The 26,078-nt window shown below is 38.4% G+C and overlaps 1 protein-coding gene across 14 annotated transcripts in view; it reads left to right on the forward strand.

The window, feature by feature from the left end:
* Positions 1-26,078, forward strand: part of ERC1 (ELKS/RAB6-interacting/CAST family member 1) — a 411,084-nt gene that overhangs the window by 6,694 nt on the left and 378,312 nt on the right. For all 14 annotated transcript variants that reach the window (XM_045588387.1, XM_045588384.1, XM_045588391.1 and 11 more), the window contains exon 2: positions 18,284-19,108. In XM_045588387.1, coding sequence (XP_045444343.1) covers positions 18,440-19,108 — 669 coding nt within the window. In that variant the 5' untranslated portion in view covers positions 18,284-18,439. The remainder of the gene's footprint in view (positions 1-18,283; positions 19,109-26,078) is intronic.

The raw sequence follows: 26,078 nt of genomic DNA on the forward strand, positions 1-26,078 counted from the left end.
CCCATTTCCTTCCTTTAAAATCTTTCCCTTTGCTTGTAAATGATTGGAAATTGTTGATCAATGTTTAATCTTTCTGCAAGTTGCTTTTGAGTTTGACACGCATCTTCATCCAGTAATGCTTGTAATTGCTGGTCTTCATACTTTTTCAGTTGACCTGGATGTCTTTGTCTTTCACATCAAAATCATCACTTTTAAAGTATTTAAACGAGCGTTCACAGGTATCTTGAGATGGAGCATGTTCACTATAAGCTTCCCGAAGTATTCAGCAGCACTTTTCTTCAAAATAAAGTAATGAATTAAAACTTCCAGCAAATGCTCTTTTTTGGGGGGCACGAAATTTGGTAATTTTAAGCGTAAAAATATCTATGAAATTAACGCCTTCAGCAAATTTGACATAAGTTGTTTTTTTTGTTTTTAATATATTTTATTGATTTTTTACAGAGAGGAAGGGAGAGAGATAGAGAGCTAGAAACGTTGATGAGAGAGAAACATCGACCAGCTGCCTCTTGCGCACACCCTATCGGGGATGTGCCCGCAACCAATGTACATGCCCTTGACCGGAATCGAACCTGGGACTTTTCAATCTGCAGACCGACGCTCTACCACTGAGCCAAACCGGTTTTGGCTGACATAAGTTTTGAAGCTTGCTGTCAATACAACAAAATAGCATATATATTAGGTCGCATATATATCAACATATGTGTAACTCATCTATTTAAAAAAAAATCTGTATTATTAACTGGTACACCTACTATCTTCTAGATGTTTTTGGGGAAATGAGGAATGCAGCAAAGGAAATTGATAAGAAGCATTGAGTTAGAAAATCAGAGGAATGTGATGTACTATTATAGAAAGGAAGGAAAAGAAGTTTTCATGGAGGGAATGATAACTGTCATTGTTTAAAGATGAGTCAGGGTGTTGGATAAGAGATTCTGCTTGATTATAGTGTCTATACTACAGAAATGACTAAATGCTTTTTAGTGTGAGATGAGGCAAATGCTCCTGGATTGCTTAAAAGAAAATCATATATATTTTATTCTTTATTCTTCTCAGAATAAAATAGGTAACCAGGGAGTATATACTTTTACTGCACTAAGGAGAGACTTCGTTGTTATTAATCTTATATGTACTTATTTAAAAAAAAAATATATGTAATATATGTTCTAAATCTGAAGGTATAAATGAGTACACAGGGAAAACTAAGTCTTTCCTGTCCCATACAGTTATTCCTGAAGATGATTTCTATTTCCAGCTTATTGTTTTTCTTAACCAGTGAAATTTTGTACAATAATATGGCATTAAACTATTTTAAAATTGCATAAATATAACAAGTATTTTATCAAGATTTTTTGTAGGCTCAATATTTGTTTGCATGATTTAAGGCTAGTTGCAGAGTTTTTGTTTTATAACTTTGCTTTATAGCTTTATTGAGAGATAATTTACATATCATATAATTTACCTCTTTAAAGTGTACAATTCAATTTTGTTTGTGCAACCATCATGACAGTCAATTTTAGAACATGTTTATCTCCCTGTTTTTTTAGCAGTTACCTCTTGACCTTTGTTTTTTACTTATTTTTTTAAAAACATATTTTATTGATTTTTTACAGAGAGGAAGAGAGGGATGGAGAGTTAGAAACATTGATGAGAGAGAATCATCAACCAGTTGCCTCTTGCACCACCCTTACTGGGGATGTGCCCGCAACCAAGGTACATGTCCTTGACCGGAATCGAACTTGGGACCTTTTAGTCCACAGGCCACACTCTATCCACTGAGCCAAACCAGTTTCGGCTACTTATTGTTTTGTATAAATTGTGGGAAGCATGTTTGTGAAATACTTAGTTACCGACACCTAGCAAGGAAGCCATTTAGTGCATTTTAACAATCTGTGATTGAATAGAAGTATAGGTTTGTGTAAAAATCTAATTAGATAATGTTTTATTTGGTTGAGTGAATACTTGTGAAATGATTTGATTATCTAAGTGTCTTGTTTTCATTATTCCTTCATTTGTCATATGTGTTCCAAGTCCAGGGCTAAGCCAGATAGATTCCATGATAAATAAGGGTCAGGGTTCCTTATTCTTAAGGAGTTTCATACTAGTGGGAGAAGAGGAAAACGTAAACTGGAGTTTGTGGTCTTCAGTTGGTGACATACAGAGTTTTCTATATCAGCTCATGGGATGGATCCTTAAACTGGTTTGTGGGAAGATCTAAGATGATACCTAAGGATAAGTAGAATTTTGCCAAATGAAAAGGTGTAAGCAGAAGGAACAGCATATGCAGAACCCGAAGGCAAGAAAGCTATAGGGCAGTTTAGGGGGTCTAAAAGTACTTTGAAATGTCAAGTGCCAGTATGAGGTGTTGGTATCATCCCTTTTTGTTAAAAAGTGTGTTGTCTAAAAAAGCAAAATAATTACATTAGTTTTTTAAAAAGATTTTTCGAGAGAGAGGAAGGGAGAAGGAGAGAGAGAAAGAAACATTGACGTGAGCAAGTCTTTGATCAGCTGCCTCCTGCACACCCCATACTTGGGATAGAGCCCACCCTGACTGGAAATCGAACTGGCAATGTTTCATTGCAAGAGATGACACCCAAAGAATTGAGCTACACTGGCCAGTGCAATAATTACATTATTAAGCTGCTGAAACTATATGGATTACTTTCATTTCCTAGCTGTGACAGCAATCTGAGGAGACTTTATTGTCTATATTTTTGAGTGAGTTACTTTATTGTCTAAAACTCAGTTAATTTTCACATCATAAAAATGGAATTTTCTGTTTTAAAATGAGAACTTGATTGTTCTGAAGAATAAAGCAGGTGGTACTCATAAAGCTTTTCTTTTTTAAATTCTCACCTGAGGATAATTTTTTTTTTTTTTTTTTTTTTTTTTAGAGAATAAAGAGGATGGAGGTGGGAGGGAGGAAGGAAAGGAGAGAGAGAGAGAGAGAGAGAGAGAGAGAGAGAGAGAGAGAGAGAGAGAGAGAGAGAGAGAGAGAGAGAGACATTGATATGAGAGAGACACTGATTTCTTATGCCCCTTCCTGCCCCCACCCCCACTCCCACACAAGTCTCATCCTGGGCAGGGATGAAATCGGCAACCCTGTATGAGCCCTTGGCTGGAAATCCAACCTATGACCGTTTGGTGCCTCATAAAGCTTTTACTAAAATGCACGGAACATAGTAGGTACTGAATAAAAATTAACCGCTCTTATGCCGTTTGGGTGGTATTGATGCTGATTATGGTGATGGTGTTGATGGAATGGAATTTTTCAGGATATTGTAAAGTTTTCTGGAGACTAGAAAATGACACCTATCATTTTTAGTTTTTTTTTTCTGGGATGAAGGAGGTGAATGCCAAAAATGTTAGACCAGCACTCTCCAATAGAACTTTCTGTGATGATAGAAATGTTCTTTATCTTCACTATTCAATATAGTAGCCACTTGTCACATGTATGTATTGAGCTATGACTAGTGTGACTGAGAAACTGAATTTTAATTTTAATTAAACAGGCTTTGTGACTATGTTGGGCAGCACAATTACACATTTATAGGTCAATGAATCTAATATTGAACTCTAGCAATATTTTAGAATAGATTATTTAAAAGATAAGGGAAATAGTGATCACTAGGATTCAGCATGTAATTTTAGTTTCCTAGGATTGACTTGGTTCTTAGACTAATAAGTAAAGCAAATGTAGTTGTAATGTATCTAGACTTCAGCTGGATCTTTTCACCTGTCTTTGTGGAAAATATGAAAAAATATGTCCTAGATTTCATGAGAACAGGGATTATCTGTCATGTGTTCTCTCATGAGCAAATAATAGATACTTACTAAATATTCAATGAATGAATGGATAATAATACAACTAAGTGACTTCACAACTGGTTGTAAATGGCTATACCCAGAGATTAGAGAGTTTCTTGCTGAGGATGATGGGTTTGAGGAACTGGTGTTAGATGATTCATCCATTGTGTATTGAAAGGATCCAGGAAAGATGGCATAGAAGATAGTGGCAATGTAAACTAGTTGCTAGCAGCCGAAACCGGTTTGGCTCAGTGGTAGAGCATCGGTCTGCGGACTGAAAGGTCCCAGGTTCGATTCCGGTCAAGGGCATGTACATTGGTTGTGGGCACATCCCCAGTAGGGGGTGTGCAAGAGGCAGCTGGTCGATGTTTCTCTCTCATCAACGTTGCAAGTGCCCTGGCTTGGCCGCTGCCATCTTTGTGATATCAATTTACATATTTCCTCCTTTTTGGCTGTGGGCGCTGCCATCTTTGTTGCAAAGTGATGGTCAGTTTGCATATTCTATCTTTATTAGAAAGGACTAGTGGTCGGATGCACGAAATTCATGCAAGAGGTGGTCTTCCTTCCCCCGGCTGCTGGCACTGGCTTCCCTCTGGCACCCATGATCCAGGCTTCCCTCCGGCCACTGGCAGGCACTTAGGACCCAACTTCACTACAGCCAGCACCCAGGACCTGGGTTTCCCTCGAAGCCCTAGCTTTGTCCAGAAGGACGTCTGGTCTAATTAGCATATTATGTTTTTATTATTATAGATTTTTGGGCTAGGTAAGCTCTTTGTGAGTAGCAGGAGGTTGAGGGGGAGCAGAGGAAGGACCTCAACAGATGAAAGAAAGAAAGCACAGATATCTCTGCTTCCACCCTCAGCATCTAGCACACATGTGTCAAACACAAGGCCCGCGGGCCAAATCCGTCCCGCCAGGCCTTGCAATGTGGCCCGCACCGCGCTGTCATCACTGCACTCCGCTGCGTTTCCATCACAATGACAGTTTATGACTGTTCAGTAAACCATTCGGCCCGCGATTTAGGCTGGATTTTAGATTTTGGCCCCTTCTCTGATTGAGTTCGACACCCCTAATCTAGCATATCAGATTTCTAACACCAGGCATTCAGATTATATGACCTTAATCTGTTGCTCCTAGAAAAATTACAGAACCATGTAGTTAAAGCAGCATTGTTTTGATGGCAGACTTACCAAAAAGAGCACCTCTTTTTGGAGCAGCAATGACACTTAAAACTCCTGTCAATTGCCATTTCATTCTTTTTTATGAAAGGGTGAGAAAGTGAGTAACTCAGTTACAATCAAGTTAATTATGATTTTTAGTAATTCTTTTAAAAAAATATATATATTTTATTGATTTTTTACAGAGAGGAAGGGAGAGAGATAGAGAGCCAGAAATGTCGATGAGAGAGAAACATCGACCAGCCACCTCCTGCACATACTGGGGATGTGCCTGCAGCCAATGTACAATACATGCCCTTGACCAGAATCGAACCTGGGACCCTTCAGTCTGCAGACCGACACTCTACTGCTGAGCCAAACCGGTTTCGGCGGTTTTTAGTAATTCTTATCATTCAGTTAATCAAGTTAATTCTAAGGATCCAGTGTGAGTTCTCAGTATGACAAATGTGTTGTCAAGCAGATACTTAGAAGTAAATATTAGGTTTTTAATCATGGATGTTCTTGACTTATATCAGCAATCTGTGGCACTTAGTTCTAGGTTGTGTAGCCTTTCCCAATGAATACTGTCCTCACTGATATCCTGATTTTTTAAAGTCCTAAAATATTAAAAATTATTTGTATTATAGTTATATTTTCATTTTATATCCACATCTCACCATTATGATCAGTTTAACATAAAGTTAAAAAAATCCTACCGGACTGATCAAACCAAATGAACTAAACACACATGTTCATAAGCCTATATCCACAAACTTGAATTCCAAATATATTTGAAAACCCCCAAATTTTGTGATTAATTTGGTGGGAAAACCACACCTGAACTAATGCAGAAATAACAATATATTTGATGAAGGAGTTGGGAAGCACACACCCCTGCCAACTTTGCTTGGAAAGTTGGAGAGATATGTGTGTGTGTGTGTGTGTGTGTGTGTGTGTATATATATATATATATATATATATACACATACATACACACACACATACACACACACACACACACACACACACATATATATATATATATATATATATATATATATATATATAGAGAGAGAGAGAGAGAGAGAGAGAGAGAGAGAATATGCATCATCATATAATCTTTCTTATATTTGAGAAATTCTGAATGGCCAAAGAGAGCTTGGATATATTATAGACCTGTATTATTGGAGAAAATTAGACATCCACATCATTATAAAGGCATCTATAATTAGGCAGAACCACACAAGGATTTTTAAAAAAATATATATTTTATTGATTTTTACACAGAGAGGAATTGAGAGGGACAGAGAGTTAGAAACATCGATGAGAGAGAAACATCGACCAGCCACCTCTTGCACACCCCCCACCGGGGATGTGCCCGCAACCATGGTACATGCCGTTGACCGGAATCAAACCCGGGACCTTTCAGTTCGCAGGCCGACGCTCTATTCACTGAGCCAAACCGGTCCCGGCCACACAAGGAGTTTTAAACTCTATAATATTTTATTTAAGCTAGGTGGTGAGTACACAGATAATAATTATACAATTCTTTTTGAGTGTATGAAACATTTCCTAAATTTTAAAATAGTAAGTGAAAACTTGTAGGTACACAATGTTTTATTTTCTTAAAATAATAAAAGCAGGTGAATTCAAAGTATTTTCTTTCTTAAAATAATAAAAGCATTTGGGAAGCAGCAAGTTTGAAATGGTTAAAGGCCTTAAAAACATTTATATTTTTGATCCAATAATTCTACAAACAGGAAACCAATATACTGAAATAATCCAAAATATAGGAAAACAGCTACATTATGAATTAGGACATAACAGCTTTATTAGTATAATGCAACTAAGAAATGCTTAAGTGAAATCTTTATGATTTAACATGTCGCCTACAAAAATATATTTACAACCAATATCTGACAAAAAATGTTTTTAATACACTAAATGAAAATGGATATACATTTAACATTCTCTTGACTTTGCAAATATACATGTAGGAAAAGAATGGGAGAAAATGTGTTTATTTTCTTCTTAAAAGTTGTCAAAATTTTCCAAATGGGTATATGATATTTCCCCCCCCAAAAAATGTTTAAAAGATTTAAATAGAAACAAAAGAGAAAAGCCACTGTAATTTAAGGTGGGCATCTCTTCCTTTTGGAGCTGGTCTCAGAATCATTCTCAACGCAGTACTTCCATCTGCCACCACCAAATATACTTGGCACATAACACCACACCTATTTGTTGGTCCTAAAGGCATCAATATTTTCATAATTTGCAATAATACAGATGTAAAATGCATAATGTTATTTTTGACCTCAGTGAGCATTTGGGGAATATTATGAAGACAGCAAGATTTCCCACCACACCCTCGGTATATAAAGCATAGGGGTCAGGTGGTGAGGGGTGGAAGCATTATAATTATTTCTTGTATCCTCCAAAACATTTGAGGAATGGCAGATTGCCAGGTAGAATGGGCAAGATGGGACTTGAAAAAAAGGCTCAGAAAAAGAATTTGCAGAGCCATTAAAAATCATAATTTCTCAGTGATCGTGAGTCCGTTATTTTTCTACTTGTTACCATGCTTCTCAAAATAAAGTATACCAAGAATTTTTTAAAACCATAACTCTTTACATGGATATACCCAAACTCCTTGTGTAGCTCTGTCCTGACCAGGAATTGAACTGTGACCTCCTGTTCATAGATTGATGCTCAAAGAACTGTGGCAGTTCTTTCTCTTTTTTTCTGGTACAAATAATACAATAATTGAACATCATTGCATGTATATTCTTGAACTTGTGAAATATGTCTTATAGAGGATAATTTTAAAAGTGAGACTTCTAGGTTAGAGGGGTTTACACATTTATAATTTATTTGATAGATTCTGTCAAACTGTACTTGAATGGAATTACAATTGTTAATCTTTTCAGAGAGTGGTTAAGGTAGGAGCATATTTCTTGCCCTTAGTGACATTGATAACCCTTTAAAATGAACAGAATCTTTAAAAATGTTGAAATACAGTGTTATAAAACATTCAATTCATTTTCTGATAATAAACGCTAATTAGTATTAGTATGATGCATCACAGCATGTAGGACTGGTAATTTTGAGATTTAGGTCAGAATTTCACATATAATCCTTTAAATCGCTAATGGCTGATGTATTATGTTTTTAGTTAACCTTGTAAATATGTCATAGTACATCTATGTCAGCCTATCCAGTTATAATTAATTTGAAGTATTACTATGTTGCCATTAAAGGATTTTCTACTTCTGTTTGATTTATGAATATTTGGTATTTCTTTGGAGACTTGAGTTGTAGACAGCTATTATTATCCTACTGATCTGTGAGGAAGGAGTGAGAGACTGCTGTTTGCATTTGCATGTTATACCTATTTGTGGGAAGAATTAGCCTTTTAACATGCAATCATTGTATGTGGAAGTATTTTAATATGTAGGAACCCATACATACTCCAAGATTCTGAGTGGATATACCAGTATTTGGGTGCCTGTGGGGTGAAGCCAGGTTGGCTGGTGTTTTCTCTCAGTATTTACTAGTATATAGGTATTGAGACCAATGCTTTTCTTGTATGGAAAAATGAGTCTGAAATTTTCTAGTATTCTTTTTAAAAAATATATTTTATTGATTTTTTTACAGAGGGATCAGGGAGATAGAAACATCCATGAGAGACAAATATCAATGAGCTGCCTCCTGCACAACCCTTACTGGGGATGAGCCCACAACCAAGATACATACCCTTGTCCGGAATCGAACCTGAGACCCTTGAGTCCTCAGGCCGATGCTCTATCCACTGAGCCAAACCGGTTAGGGCTAGTATTCTTTTTACGGTTTTCCGGATGTAGCTGACAAATTTGTAGTATGAATATATAGTAGTGGCCAGGTGTGAACTCAGTTTTGTTGTTTTATTTTAAGATCTCATGGAGATTTATTTGATAATAAATTTGTGAAGTAGGGTGTAGATGTTAAAAATGTTAAACTGGCCCTGGCTGGTTTGGCTCAGTGGATAATCGCCCTGCAGACTGGTCCCAGGTTTGATTTGGGTCAAGGGCACATGCCCGGGTTGTGGTCTCAATCCCCTGTGGGGAACATGTAGGGAGGCAGCCAATCAGTGATTCTTCCTCATGATTGATGTTTCTTTCTCTCCCTCTCCCTTCTTAAATCAATAAAAATAGATTTTTTTTTAAAAGCTAACTCCAAAGAATTGACCTTCACAGTTGTGCCTCTTCCCCTTCTATGCTTTTCTCTCTTGTCTCAGCAGCATTTTCCTGCTTCCTTTGGAGGCTTTGAAATGGATTATCTTATTACTACTTTAAAAACTTTTTTTAAAAAGTATATTTTATTGATTTTTTTACAGAGAGGAAAGGAGAGGGATAGAGAGTTAAAAATATCTATGAGAGAAAAACATTGATCAACTGCTTCCTGCAAACCTCCTATTGGGGATGTGCCCACAACCCAGGTACATGCCCTTGACCAGAATTGAACCTGGGACCTTTTAGTCTGCAGGCCAACACTCAATCCACTGAGCCAAACTGGTTAGGGTTTATTACTACTTTTTTTTTTATGGCCATCTTTATGGTCATCTTGTTAAGGGATAGAAAGAGTACTTTTCCTGTTTGGACTTAAAAAATTGAAGTTTTCCAGAAAGAACTTTATTAAAGAACTATGGGAGGAAAACCCAATATCTCCCCCCAATATAGTGCAGGCTTTTAAAAAACGGATTGTTAGAAGCAATAAATGTTTACTGTAAAAATTATGAAATAACAGAAATAGGACACTGTTTTCTTACTCTAACCTTTAATTGACATTTGCTGAAATGGCAGAGCTTACAGGTTATGTAGCTTTATTTCCTTTTTCTAACTCTACTACAGATGGGTATTGGAGAATGGATGTTATATAATGATATTTAATATCATTAAGTCAGTTGGCTTTAAATCCTTGATGGCTTGACCTTCTCTTTTTTCTCCCCTTCCTTTCCTTTCACAAAGTATCCATGTATTTATAAACATGTAATTATTTAATACAAGTTATGTATAGTAGTAAGGACTGTGGATGATAAGTAATGAACAAGGGGTGTGTTTCAGTGTATAACAACCCTATTTTTTCATGGAGTTTATGTATAGTAAGAAATACAGACAAAACATATAAAGAAAGTAATTATAATTTGTAGTAAATCCTAAGAAGGGAACAAACAGAATTGTGTATTCTCTATAGTCCAATCACTACCTAGTTCTGCTGTGAATAATATTTACATTATCATCATATTGTAAATTATTTATTGGCTTTCTGTTTACTAGAATAGAAATGTTTGTAGACAAAAGAAGACAGTTATAGATAAAAAAAAATGTTATACACCTCTACAATATGAAAGTAATGGTATATGTGATTAATGGGATGTAGCTAGGTGTATTGTGTATTTAAAAAAAAATCCTTACTTGAGGATATGTTTATTGACTTTTTATTTTTTTTTTATAGAGAAGAATAGAGGGAAGGAGGGAGAGAGAGAGAAACATTGATTGGTTGCCTCCTGTACACACCTTGACTAGTGATTGAAATAGCAACCTGTATATGTGCCCTGACCAGCAATGGAATCCAAAACATTTTTGGTGCATGGGATGATGCTCCAGCCAACTGAGCCGGGGCTAGCTGAGTGTATTTGAATCTTAGATTCTTTTTCTTATACTGAGGTGGGGATTTAAAAATTTAAAATTTGATAAAGTAAAATAAACAAGTTAATGTATATTAGTTAAAATTATAAAGTTAATCATTAGGAAAAGTAAAAATAAGCTGTAACCCAGCAAAAATTGGGGAAAAAAGAGTTAATGAACAAAATTACCCCTGAAATTTCAACAAGTTAACAAACTATAATTCAACAAAGAAATCCTTGCTCAACACAGATGCATGCCTGAAAGACCTGCGCTTAAAACATCTCCAGTGCACATGAAACATTCTCAAGGATAGAAGATATATTGCATAACAAAACTAGCATCAACGAGGAATAAATGGAGAGATGAGAAGGGAGGGAAGCACAGATGGCCTGTATGGCTCGGCCTGCTGAGAGAGGGGAGAAAAATGGAGGTAGCAGGTGGCTGTGAGGAGCAGAGAGCTGTAGGTTGGGAGAGTGGGGAATTGCCATTATGGTGAGGGCAAAACAAATGCCACAATCAAACAACACAGCTGTACTGTTTTAGGGTAGCCATGGAGATGTAAGACTGGGAGGTCACAGAGTAAAAAAAACACCTTATGATTAAGTGCCATCTACTGGGAAATAGTAGAAAGATCTCTTCAGAAGGAAATGCATAGGCAAAGTAGGGACAGCAAAAACTATGAATAACCACAGTAATGAGGATGACCAGGAAGAAAATGAAATATCTCCAGAAAGCAAGCTGAAACACATGGAAACTTAATAGGAATGACAGAGATTTCAAGATTGCAGTTCTGAAAATATTGAACTAGATGCAAGAAAATACAGACAGGCAATTCAGTGCGTTTAGAAAATAAATCAATGAACATAATGAGAACTTTACCAAAAAGATTTAAACTTAAAGAACCAGTTAGAAATCCTGGAAATAAAGCATGCAATTAAGGAGATTAAGAGTCAGCTACTGAGTATAGAAAACTGGCCAACCAGGTAGAGGAAAGAATTAGTGATATTGAAGATAGGAATCTAGAAATGACACAGAGGGAAGAAAAGAGCATAAAGAAAAATGAAAGAGCCTCTATCAGAACTACTGATTCCATCAGAAAAAGCAATATTAGAATTACAGGCAATTTGGAGGAGAAGAAGGAGAGGGAGCATGGGTTGGAGAGTCTATTCAAACAAATAGTAGATGAAAACTTCTCAAATCTATGGAAAGAACTAGAACCTTGATCCAAGAAGCAAACATCACCTAGTTATCTCAATCCAAAGAGGCCCTCTCCAAGGCACACTTGGTATTAAAACTGTCAAATATTAAGGACAAAAAAATTCTCAAAACATTTAGGGAAAAAAAGGAAGTAATCTACAAAGAAAAACCATCAGAATTTCATCTGACTTTTCAGCAGAAACTCTAAGCCAGGGAGAGTGGAACGAATTATTCAAATGTCTAAAAGAGAGAAATCACTAGCCATGAATAATATATCCAGCAAAATTATCCTTTATTTATTTATTTTATTATTATTTTTAAAAAATATTGATTTTTTACAGGGAGGAAGAGAGAGGGATACAGAGCTAGAAACATCGATGAGAGAGAAACATCAATCACCTGCCTCTTGCATACCCCCTGCTGGGGATGTGCCCGCAACCCAGGTACATGCCCTTGACCGGAATCGAACCTGGGACCTTTAGTCCGCAGGCTGATGCTCTATCCACTGAACCAAACCGGTTTCAGCAAAATTATCCTTTAAATATGAAGGAGAAATAAAGATGTTCCCAGAAGAGAACATACAGAAGCTCAGGGATTTTATTAGAAAACCTCCACAGTAGGAAATACTCAATGTAGTTATTCTACCTGAAACAAAGAACATAAGATCACCTAAAAACTTAGAGTATGGCCAAAACCGGTTTGGCTCAGTGGATAGAGCGTCGGCCTGCGGACTGAAAGGTCCCAGGTTCAATTCCGGTCAGGGGCATATACCTTGGTTGCGGGCACATCCCCAGTGGGGGGTATGCAGGAGGCAGCTGATACATGATTCTCATCGATGTTTTGACTCTCTGTCCCTCTCTCTTCCTCTTTGTAAAAAAATCAATAAAATATATTAAAAAAAACCTTACAGTATGAATAGGGATAATTTGTCACAACAAAAACATAAAAGGGGAGGGGATAAAGGTCTGAACTAGCAAAGGAGAATGAAGATCAGATGCACTCAAAAGAAAAAGAGCTACAGTATATATGCAAGTTTATTTTATAAGCCTAATGGTGACCACAAACAAAAATCCCCAAGCCAGAATGGACCTAAATAAAAACTTTTCACAAGAATACATAAGGAAGGCCAAGAGACATGAAAACATGCTCAAAGTCACTAATCATCCGAGAGATGCAAATCAAAACAACAATGTGGTACCATCTCACATCTGTCAGAATGGCTATCATCAACAAATCAACAAATGATAAGTGCTGGCAAGGATGTGGAGAAAAAGGACTGCACTGCTGGTGGGAATGCAGACTGGTGCAGCCACTGTGGAGAACAGTATGGAGTTTTCCTCATAAAACTAAAAATGGAACTCCCATTTGACCCAGTTATCCCACTGCTAGGAACATATCCCAAAAAACTAGAAATACCAGTCAGAAAGGATATATGCACTCCAATGTTCATAGCAGAACAATTTACCATAGCTAAGATTTGGAAACAGCCTAAGTGCCCACCAGCAGATGAGTGAATTAAAAAACTGGTACATCTACACTAGGGGTGTCGAACTCAATCAGAGAAGGGGCCAAAATCTAAAATCCAGCCTAAATCGCGGGCCGAATGGTTTACTGAACAGTCATAAACTGTCATTGTGATGGAAACGCAGCGGAGTGCAGTGATGACAGCGCGGTGCGGGCCACATTGCAAGGCCTGGCGGGACGGATTTGGCCCGTGGGCCTTGTGTTTGACACATGTGATCTACACAATGGAGTACTATTCTGCAGTTAAAAAGTATTTTTAAATCATTTGCAACAGTATGGATGAAACTAGAGCGCATTATGTTAAGTGAAATAAACCAGCTGAACAAAATAAATATCAAATGATCTTACTCATTTGTGGAATATAATGAACAATTGTATGAACAAAAACAGAGAAACATCAATCAGAGAAGCATCAATCAGACCATTAAACGGAGCCAGTTGATGGGGATGAGGATGGTCATGGTATTTCATTAAAATTTAGGTACTTGTTTATAGCTGTCAGATGCAACGAAGAGTAATTTAGAAGTAACCTGCCTAGACAGAGGTAGGCAGAGTCCAAATCATGAATAATCCTATATGTACAGCTGAGGAATTTATATTCTTATTTTGGGAAGCCATCAAAGGATGAACACTGAATGGCCAGATTATGATTTCTGAATGCATAATAATCTGGCCACTCAGTGTATATCCTATATAATAAGAGGCCAATATGCAAATTGTCCCCTCTACCAGGACTTCGACCAGTAGGCCGGCCAACTGCTCATGTCCCCTCCCCCTAGCCCCACCCATGCACGAATTCATGCACCAGGCCCCCCCCCCCTCTCTCTCTCCACACACACACACACACACACACACACACACACTGCACTGAATGCCCAGATTATTGTTTTCAGAGATGATAATAATCTGGCCACCCTGTGTATGTTTATATGCATGATTATATCATTTAATTTTTTTTCTTTTTTTAAATTTAATCTATTTTTCAGATTATTACAGTTCCTCTCCCCCCCCCCCAATAGCTCCCTTCTGCCCAATTCTACCCCACCCTCTGCCCTTACCTCCCCCCACACTGTCCTTATCCATAGGTGTACGCTTTTTGTCCAGTCTCTTCTTGCACTCCCCCATTCCCCTTTCCCCCTGAGAATTGTCAGTCCACTCCCTTCCTATGCCTCTGATTCTATTATATTCACCAGTTTATTCTGTTCATCAGATTTTTTATTCACTTGATTTTTAGATTCACTTGTTGATAAACATGTATTTGTTGTTCATATTTTTTATCTTTACCTTTTTCTTTTCTTCCTCTTCTTAAAGAATACCTTTCAGCATTTCATTTAATACTGGTTTGTTGGTGTTGAACTCCTTTAGCTTTTCCTTCTCTGTGAAGTTCTTTGTTTTATTTCTTGCCACTCCTGTCTGGGCTGCATAGTTTCTGTTGAGAAATCAGCTGACAGTTGTATGGGTGCTCCCTTGTAGGTAATTAACTGTTTTTCTCTTGCTGCTTTTAAGATTCTCTCTTTGTCCTTTGCTCTTGGCATTTTAATTATGATGTGTCTTGGTTTGGTTCTCATTGGATTTCTTTTTTTTTTTTTTTTTTTGGTTCTGTGCGCTTCCTGCACTTGTAAGTCTATGCCTTTCACCAGGTGGGGGAAGTTTTCAGTCATTATTTCTTCAAATAGGTTTTCAGTAACTTGCTCCCTCTCTTCTTCTGGCACCCCCCATAATTCTGATGTTGGTATGCTTGACATTGTCCCAGAGGCTCCTTACACTATCTTCCAATTTTTGGATTATTTTTTCTTTTTGCTTTTCAGGCTGGTTTTTGCTTGTTTGTATTTCAAATCTTTGATTGATTCTTGCAGTTCTTTAGTTTGCTGTTAGGTCTGTCTATAATATTTTCTATTTTAGTCAGTGTATGTTTAATTTCTAGTTGTTTTTTTTTCATATCCTCGAGGGTCTTGCTAAATTTATCGGCCTTTTCTAGGAAATCCTTGAAAAACCTTATAACTGTGGTTTTGAACTCTATATCTAGTAGTTTGCTTTACTGCATTTCTTTCATTTGTGATCTGTTTCTTTGTCTCCGAATTTTCGCTGCTTCCCTAAGTTGGTAGAGTAGCTTTGTGTGGTAGGTGTCCTATAGGTCCCAGTGGCTCAGCCTCCCCAGTTACCTGAGGTCGACACACTTAGTGCACCCCTTTGTGGACTGTGTGCTCAGCCTTGTTGTAGTTAAGTCTGGATTATTGTTGGTATCACTGGGAGGAGTTGACCTCCAGGTTAATTGGCTGAGAGGATTGGCTGTGTCTATGCTAGAAGAACTTCTGCGCTGGAGACACTCGTATGAGACAAGACTTGCAAAACTGCAAAAGCCTCTGTGCTCAGCTTGATGGGATGGAGTTTTTGGGTGGAGCAGACAACCTTTGTTTCCTGTCAGCCCTGCCCTATGAGGCCCCTGGGTCTCAATGTCCCTTGGTAATTGCTGTAAGAACCTCTGAGAGAAGCCACCGTCAAGTTTCGCCCAGACAGTCCAGTTTCTCCCTGAATGAATCAGGGTTTCCAGAAACTTGCCTGGAACTGGAGTTTAGTGCTGTTGGGAACTTCTGTCTCCCTCCCACTTTAGAAAGCCAGCCACACACTCAGCTGCCCATTTATTCAGCAGTCAGTCTTCTCCGGGCTTGTGTGCCTCCAGACCTCTGCCTTTCGCAGCTTCTGAGTCTCAGTGTGCTTTTTCTTTTCCTGACAGTTCAGATTTCCCCTGGATAAGTCTGGTTTGCTAGAGTTTCGCCTTGGACTGGAGTTCAGTGCAGTTGGGGGTGGCTTTGGCGGCGGCGGCTGCGGCTGCTGCTGCTGCTGCTGCTTCTTCTTCTTCTTCTTCTTCTTCTTCTTCTTCTTAACTTTTTATTTATTGTATTTATTTTTTAAAATATATTTTATTGATTTTACACAGAGAGGAATTGAGAGGGATAGAGAGTTAGAAACGCCAATGAGAGAGATAAATCGACCAGCTGCCTCTTGCACACCCCCCACTGGGGATGTGCCCGCAACCAAGGTACGTGCCCTTGACCGGAATCGAACCCGGAACCTTTCAGTCTGCAGGCTGACGCTCTATCCACTGAGCCAAACCAGTTTCGGCCAGTGCAGTCAGGGGCTTCTGTCTCCCTACTGCTTTAGAAAGTCAGCCGCACACTCAGCCGCCTGTGCACACAGACGCTCATCCTCTCTGCGTGCGCATCTCCATACCTCAGCCTTTTGCAGCTCCTCTGAATCTCAGTGTGCTTTCCTCTTTTCTTCTAGTTGTAGAATTTCCACTTAGCCAGTTTTTCTATGATTTTGGATGGTGTACGTTTTGTCTTTTAGTTGTAGTTTTGATATTGTTGTGCGAGGCAGCAGTTTAGGTGTTTACCTGTGCTACCAAATTTTAGAGCAGTAGTTCTTAAACTCTTTAGTTCCTGGATCCCTTTACACACTTAAAAAAATAATGAGGATGCTAAATAGCTTTTCTTTATGTAGGCTATACTATTACTGTTTATCATATAGAAAGTAAAACAAAATTTTAATACATAAGCGAGCAAAAGGACACATTCCATTAGCTATCAGTGGAATAATATCACATGTTCTGTATCTCTGGAAAACTCTTCTATACATTTGTGAGAACATACAATGAAAACGGCAAATAATGTCATAGTATTATGAAAATAATATGAGGTTAGTCATAGAGTAACCTCAAAAGACATTAGTCAAAGAGGAACCTCAAAATTTACTGGATTAAAAAATTAAATATCTTCAGTTTTTGGTTAATCCTCACCTGAGGGTATTTTTTCCATTGATTTTTAAAAAGAGTGGAAGAGGGGTTGGGGCAGCTGTGAAGAGACACACACACAGACAGTGAGATACATCATCATGAGAGAGACATACTGATCGGTTGCCTCCTGCACTCACCCTTGCCGAGGCCTGTAATCCAGGTATGTGCCCTTTTCTAGCAATCAAACCTAAGACTCGTCAGTGCTCAGGATATTAGTATCCAATGAGCCTTATGCAATATCCTGTAAGTCCACATTATTTTCTTAATGAAGTGTACCATAATCACACTGAGATGCATATAAAAAAATCAGGTCAGGTTTTGCTTCTAAGTGAGTTAAAAAGAAAAAAAAAAACACCACTTTTCAGATATTTTGGATTTTTGGATTGCAGATTAAGGATACTGAACCTGTAATTTATCTTGCTATGTAGGGGACATATTCCTTCTTTATTCTTTTATTTCAGGTTGTTTTGGTTATTCTTGTATCCCTACAATTCTATTTGAATTTTAGAGTCAACTTTAGAGTTATGTTAAGAATCTTGTGGAGATTTTCATTGGAATTTGAAGTAGTTGGTCAAAAACTAACCACCTTTCCAGTGTTTGTGTTCTTATCCATGAGCATGGATATATTTTGTTTTGTTCAGGTGTTGTTTCTGTAAAGTTTTGTAATTTAAAAAAAGCATGCCTTTTTTTTTGTTAGATTTATATCAAAGTGTTTTTATGGTTGCTATTGTGAATGAACTTTAAAAAAATCACTTTGATTATTATTACTAATGTGCAAGAAAGTATTGCTATTTATATATTGATCTTATATCTGACAAACTTGTTGGGTTTTATTATTAGTCCTAATAACTTTTTATTTTATAATCTTGGGTTTTCAGTTAGAAAATCATATTTTCAAACAGTTTTATCTTTTCCTTGGCACTTTTTCATTTGCTTGGTATGGTTTCAATATTCAGTTTTTGGGAAATGTGAAATATTTATAGAATGATGTTTACTATGAAATAAGTTGTGCTGTAAACAAATTTTGAATGCATGAGTAAATAGAAGATAGGAGGGAGAGCTTCCTCAGGTGGGGGTAATGAAGTATTTTTTAGACGGGAAATGGTTATTATTGGAGGATTGACTGTGTGATCTTCTCATTACAGATATGGTATAAGATATTTCTTCAAAACTGGACAGCTGAGGACCTGTTATTCCTGATTTGCCTTAAGCAAACTTACAGCCATCAAGAAACCTCACGGAGTTCCATATTTTGCTCTCTGCTTTATACCTTTCCTGCTACCTAAGTTCATCTTGCAGTCATGTATGGAAGTGCTCGTTCAGTTGGGAAGGTGGAACCGAGCAACCAGAGCCCTGGGCGTTCACCTAGGCTTCCACGTTCCCCTCGCTTGGGCCATCGCCGAACCAATAGTACAGGAGGGAGCTCTGGAAGCAGTGTTGGAGGTGGCAGTGGGAAAACCCTTTCAATGGAGAATATCCAGTCCTTAAATGCTGCCTATGCCACATCTGGCCCTATGTACCTAAGTGATCATGAAAATGTGGGTTCAGAAACACCTAAAAGCACTATGACACTTGGCCGTTCTGGGGGACGTCTGCCTTACGGTGTTAGGATGACTGCTATGGGCAGTAGCCCTAATATAGCTAGTGGTGGGGTTGCTAGTGACACCATAGCATTTGGAGAGCATCACCTCCCTCCTGTGAGTATGGCATCTACTGTTCCTCACTCTCTTCGTCAGGCAAGAGATAACACAATCATGGATCTGCAGACACAGCTGAAGGAAGTATTAAGGGAAAATGATCTCTTGCGGAAGGATGTGGAAGTAAAAGAGAGCAAATTAAGTTCTTCAATGAATAGCATCAAGACCTTCTGGAGCCCAGAGCTGAAGAAAGAGCGAGCCCTGAGAAAAGATGAAGCTTCCAAAATCACTGTTTGGAAGGAACAGTATAGAGTTGTGCAGGAGGAAAACCAGGTTAGTTTTTTTCTGTATGTTTGCTTTTACTGTCTGAATTCATGCATATAAATGAAATGAACTGTTATTTTTTCTTTTCTGAGGTTTTCCCCTTCTTGGTACATTTATCTTGCTGATTATTATTTAATTTAGTATTTTCTATTCTCTGTTCCTTGGCTTTTTCCCGGTTTGGTCCTTTGCCTTGATTATTTTTTAATTTTTTGGTTGTCATGCCCTCTTGGCAATAATGGGGAGCAGTTCTTTTTGTGGACATTCATGATAGTTTAACTTAAGGATGCTTCTGTAATTTTTTTTTTTTAGTTCTTTAACAAGTTTAAGGTGGAAGAAAGGCAACTTAGTATTATTGTGCTTCTAGAAAATAAATATAACAAGGCATAATTATGGGCTTTGCAGTTTAAGAGCTAAGTGCTATCTTATTCTATATCATCCTATATAATAAAGAGATAATATGCAAATTGATCATCACTCTAATGCACAAGTGGTCACTTGCCCCCATGTGGTCAAAGATGGCTGCCCCTATGTGGACACAAGATGGCTGCCACAAGTTGGCTAGCAAGGGAGGGCAGTTGTGGGCGATCAGGCCTGCAGTGGAGGATAGTTAGGGTTGAATGGGCTGGCAGAGGAGGGCATTTGGGGGTGACCAGGCCTGCAGGGGAGGATAGTTGTAGGGGGGACCCAGGTCTGCAGGGGAGGACAGTTGGGGGGGACCCAGGTCAGCAGGAGAGGGCAGTTGGGGGCAACCAGACCTGCAAGAGAGGACAGTTAGAGGCAACCAGTTAGGGGCTCAGCTGGGGCGGGCAGTTAGGGGCAATTGGGCTGTCAGGGGAGAAATTAGGGAGTGATCAGGCTAACAGGCAGAAGCAGTTAGGGGCAATCAGGCAGGCAGGCAGGCAGGCAATTGGTTGGGAAGCAAGCAGGAGGCTTGGCTGCACTGCAGGCTATAAAGTTTTAGTTATAGAAGATAAATAAATCCCAGAAACTAGGGCCTCCTCTTGGGTCATGGGGAGGTGTGGCCAGCCTGAAAACTACCATAGGCCCCTTGTCCATGCTGCCCCATACCCCAAGAGAACCCTTATCCTGATCGAGGACACCCTTCAGGGCAAACCAGCTGGCCCCCACCCATGCACCAGGCCACTATCCTGTCTAATAAAAGAATAATATGCAGATTGATCATCACTCCAACACATAAGATGGCTGCCCCCATGTGGTCAAAGATCCTGCCCCCATGTGGACACAAGATGGCCACCACAAGAGAGTGGGCAGTTGGGGGCGATGGAGGGCATTTGGGCGATGGAAGCCTGCAGGGGAGGGCAGTTAGGGGTGACCAGGCAAAAGTGGAGGAAAGTTGGAGGCAAACAGGCTGGCAGGGGAACAGTTGGAAATCAATCAGGCTGGCAGGGGAGTGGTTAGGGTGATCAGGCTGGCAGGCAGAAGCGGTTAGGGGCAATCAAGAAGGCAGGCAGGTGAGCAGTTGGGAGCCAGCAGTCCTGGATTGTGAGAGGGATATCCGAATGCCTGTTTAGGTCCAATCCTGGGCAGTCAGACATCTCTTGAGGGGTCCCAGATTGTAGAGGGTACAGGCTGGGCTGAGGGACACCCCTACCCTCGTGCATGAATTTTGTGCACTGAGCCTCTAGTCTAAATATAAAAAAGGCTAATATGCTAAGTTTCAGACTGGCCACTGTGACACACACTGACCAACAGGGGGCAGATGCTCAATGCAGGAGCTGCTGTGATGCACACTGGCCATTTACAGAGAAGTGGCACTGCGGACCTTGTGCACACAAACACTCAGCTTTTCCAAAGTGGGACACAGGCACCACCTTGGAGCGACAGCCCACCAAATCACAGTTGACACTGCTGAGACCCATGGTGCAAAATATGGCCCACAGTCCAGCCCAGCCTGGTTATGGTCGCTGTAGGTGCCAGGCAATGATGTCCTGTAGCAACTGCCAGCTTCCTTTCCCTAGCGACTAGCCTCCTTGGCGTTTCTTTAGCCCAGGAACACGACTGCTTTATAGGTGCAAACATTTTACAGTTCAACCAAATGTCTGTGAAGCATTTTTATGTGCCTCATCTCATTTGATCCTCACAGAAATCCTAGAGTAGGTAGATAGGAGACTTGGTAGAATCTTTTCTTTTTATTAGCAAAACAATGGAGATTTAGAGTTTAGAAACTTGACACTACTATTGTAAAAAGAAGTAGTAATGGATCTTGAAAATGACTTCAGGTTTTCTCACTGTGCAGAATATAGTCTCTTACAGTTAAATATTTTACCCTTTGTTCTCCCTGCATGATCTGCAATAATAATCTGCTTCATGTTGATATTTACTGCTATGTTGGTTAAGGTGCTTTACTGGGCTGGGAAAAGTTTAAATCAGAAAGCATGTCTAATTAAGTAAGTTTATCTATATATATAAAACTCACATATGTGTGATACATATAAAGAAAGCTCTTGCTGGCACCAATTGCACGCATGTGTTTCGATCTGTTATTGTTGATAGTGAATTTGGTTGACACTTCTACTTTTTTTTTTTTTTTTACTTTTATTTTCTTTCTTGATTAAGGTATTACATACATATCCTTATGCCCACATAGCCCCTTTCACTCCCCACCCTCACTCATGTCCTCACTCCCCTTGTGTCTATGTCCATTGGTTAGACTTATATGCATGCATACAAGTCCTTTGGTTGATCTCTCCCCTTTATCCCCACCCTGATGTCTTTGCATCTTGATGAAAGTTATCTATCTTATTTATCCTTTTAAAGAACCAGTTCTTGGTTTCATTGATCTTTTGTATTTTTTTTTTTGAGGGGGGGGGTCTCTATGATTTGACACTTCTATTATAGAGAAAGGGCAAATAGCAATATTAAAATATTTTTTCTAATTTTCTTTCATTGTGCACTAGTCTGTGCACTAGCACACTGATGCTGAATAAAAGTTGTAAAGTGGACTACCTTGTCTTGTTCCAGTTTTTAGGGGACAAAAAGTTTTTCCCTTTGAGTATGATGCTAGTTGTAGGTCCAGAGACATGGAAGCATTGAACAGACTGTCAAATCTCAGAGGGAAGGTGAGGATTGGTGGGTGGGTTGGAAGACATCAACTAAAGAACTTTTATGCACATATTTGCATATCCCATGGACCCAGACAATAGTGTGGTGAAGTCCTTTTAGGGGGTGGGCTAGATAGGGCCAATGGGAAAAGAGGGGACAAATAACATCAAGATAAAAAAAAAAAGAAATGATTGATCAAATCTTCATATTTATTTGATGGTACAATATGAATTAGAAATTAAAACTTGAATTAATTTGAATCTGAGATTTCAAAATAATAAGAAGTGATTATAATTTTATTCTTTCTCAGATATAACCTTAAATTACTTTGCTTTTACTTTAAAAAAATATTTTTATTGATTTCAGAGATGAAGGGAGAGGGAGAGAAAAACAGAAATATCAATGATGAGAGAGAATCACTGATCTGCCACCCCTTGCATGCCTCCCAATGGGGATCGAGCCTGCAACAAGGAATCAAACCGTGACCTCTGGGTTTATAGGTTTACACTTAACTACTGAACCATGCCAGTTAGATGCTTTTAATCTTTAAAAATTAAAGTTTAGTAACATACAAAATGCTTTAACCAGTGACTAAATTTAATTTGTCATTACACAGAATCTGAATGTTTGATTATTATAGTTGAATTTCTAAGCCTTCTAAAGACCCAGCCTTTTTAAATAATAGGAAAAGCTTTTAAAAAGTATTCCCCAGGAGTTCTTTGAGTAAGACTTAGAAAAAGTGAAAAGAAGAAAAGAAAAAAACTAAAATAGATCCCAGTGTTTAATCTTAGAAGTAAGAACAGGATCCCTAAATCTTGGCTTGGATACATCATTATCAACAGATAATATTTACTTAAATTATAGATTCCCAGGCATTACTTTATACCGACAAAGTATCTGGGAGATGGAGCCCAGGAACTTATATTTTAAGTAAGCTTATCTGGTGGTTTAAAAAAACCCCAAAAGTCTAAATTCAGGATCAGTTCTGAAGAACTGTCATATAATCTTAATCAAATTAATAAGAGTGTTAATAGAAGAAACTTACATACACAGGCAAAGCAGGTGCTTGCTCCCAGTGGTGGCCTGTTGGGACGACATCCATACTCTCCCAGGACAGGGTCTCTTTTGTATAGGGGTTAATAGTAAAAGCATATGGTGAGTAATCACGTAGACCACAAGAAAGGACAATGCATTTCTAAGTTAACGAATAACATCAGGCAGTTACTCATTCTGTATACATCCATTCATTCCTGCTGGGGCCTGATATTATCTTTGGGCAGCATTCTGGCTTTCTGGGTAGTCAGCTAAATCTGAGACTACAGAGTTAAACAGTCACAGAAGGTTAAAGAGAGAATCCAACATTGCCCAGATGCCTTTACTGCTGGAGACATACTGCATTTCTTAGCTCCCTTACAACCTCTAATTCTTAAACTAGTCTATTGCTCATCAGTCACAAGAAATTTGTAATTGTTCTATTGCCATTTTAGGGCTCAGTTGTAAAAGATGGCAAAAGGAACAAAGGACTATTGGCTGATGCTTCTTACCCTTTTTTTCCTGTCATATTATATCTTAGGGTTGTGACAGATTCCTATACATAACGATTATTTATTGTGACAGTGTTCCTCAGTAGAAGGAATGTGTGTATAGAAAAAGGGTGCTTAAAATCTTAGGTACGTTTAATTAAAAAAAGCCATCCAGGTGATTTTTGCTGTCTCCTCACCTTGAGATTCATTGATGTACAAGATACTCAGATGATGTATGACAATAGAATGAAGAAATAGCTTTTCTTCAGTTAAATTAAAAAAAAATACATTTTATTGCTTTTTTACAGAGAGGAAGGGAGAGAGATAGAGAGCTAGAAATGTCGATGAGAGAGAAACATCGACCAGCTGCCTCTTGCACACCCCCTATCGGGGATGTGCCTACAACCAAGGTACATGCCCTTGACCGGAATTGAACCTGGGACCTTTCAGATGCTCTACCACTGAGCCAAACTGGTTTTGGCTTCTTCAGTTAAATTTTAAGTTGCAGAAAGTGAAGTACAATGTGAAAAGTTTATCATTCCTAAATGTAAAATAATAGTACATTCTGAAAGTTTTTCTAGATTGGTATTGGATTGTAAATATCAAGAGAAGGAGTAATGAGTTTGATTAATTTAGCTTGTGATAAAGTATCAGTGTAGATACTTTAGAAACTATCTGTATTCATAGAGTATATTTTAGTTTTTTTTTTCTTTTCATTTTTCTTTTTTTAAATTATTTTTTAAATTTTTTTATTAAATTATTATCTGTGTACATATTTTAACATTGCCCCCCTTCGCATACATCCCCTCCCTCCCCAGAGTTTTGTGTCCATTGGTTGTACTTATATGCATGTATACAAGTCCTTCGGTTTATCTCTTATCTCCCCCAGATCTCCCTCCCCTCCCCGCTGTAATTTGACAGTCTGCTTGTTGCTTTACTGTCTTTATATCTGACTCTTGGTTCATCAGTTTATAATGTTCTTTAATATCCATAAATGAGTGAGGTCATGTGGTATTTCTCTTTCATTGACTGGCTTATTTCACTCAGCATGATGTTCTCTAGTTCTATCCAGGTTGCTGCAAAGATGAGAATTCCTTCTTTTTTATGGCAGCATAGTATTCCATTGTGTAGATGTACCATAGTTTTTGGATCCAATCATCTATTGATGAGCACCTAGGCTGTTTCCAAATTCTAGCTATTGTAGATTGTGCTGCTATGAACATAGGGGTGCATATATCCTTTCGGATTGGTGTTTCTAGTTTCTTGGCATATATTCCTAGGAGTGGGATTACTGGGTCAAATGGGAGTTCCATTTTCAGTTTTTTGAGGAAACTCCACAATGTTTTCCACAGTGGTTGCACCAGTCTGCATTCCCACCAGCAGTGCACAAGGGTTCCTTTTTCTCTGCAACCTCGCCGACACTTGTCGTTCGTTGATTTGATGTTGGCCATTCTGACAGGGGTGAGATGGTACCGCATTGTTGTTTCGATTTGCATTTCTCAGATAATTAGTGACTTTGAGCATGTTTTCATGTGCCTTTTGGCCTTCCTTCTGTCTTCTTTTGAAAATATTCTATTTAGGTCCATTGCCCATTTTTTAATTGGATCATTCATCTTCCTTTTATTTAGTTGTATAAGCTGTTTGTACATGTTGGAGATTTAACCTTTATCAGTGGTAACATTTGCAAATATGTTCTCCCACACAGTGGGCTTTCTTGTTGTTTTGTTGATGGTTTCTTTTGCTGTAAAAAAGCTTTTTATTTTGATGTAGTCCCATTTGTTTATTTTCCATTGCCCTAGGGGCAGTATCAGTGAAGAAGTTCTTTTGGCATAGTTTGAGATTTTGCTACCTGTGGATGCTTAAGTATTTTTATGGTTTCTCATCTTATGTTTAAGTCCTGTATCCATTTTGAGTTTATTTTTGTGTATGGTGTAAGTTGGTGATCCAGTTTCATTCTTTTGCATGTATCTGTCCAATTTTCCCAACACCATTTATTGAAGAGACTGTCTTGATTCCAATGTATATTCGTGCCTCCTTTGTCAAATATTAATTGAGCATAGTGATTTGGGTTGATATCTGGGTTCTCAATTCTATTCCATTGATCTATATGTCTGTTCTTGTGCCAGTACCAGGCTGTTTTGAGAACAGTGGCTTTGTAATACACCTTGAAGTCTGGAATTGAGATCCCTCCTACTTTACTCTTCTTTCTCAGGATTGCTGTGGCTATTCGGGGTCTTTTATTGTTCCAAATGAACTTTTGGAGAGTTTTTTCTAGGTCAGTGAAATATGCCGTTGGTATTTTAATTGGGAGTGCATTGAGCCTGTAGATTGCTTTAGGAAGTATGGACATTTTGATGATGTTGATTCTACCAATCCATGATCATGGTATGTTC

This window comes from Pipistrellus kuhlii, unplaced genomic scaffold (genome assembly GCF_014108245.1).
Source record: "Pipistrellus kuhlii isolate mPipKuh1 unplaced genomic scaffold, mPipKuh1.p scaffold_m20_p_3, whole genome shotgun sequence".
Taxonomy (NCBI): domain Eukaryota; kingdom Metazoa; phylum Chordata; class Mammalia; order Chiroptera; family Vespertilionidae; genus Pipistrellus; species Pipistrellus kuhlii.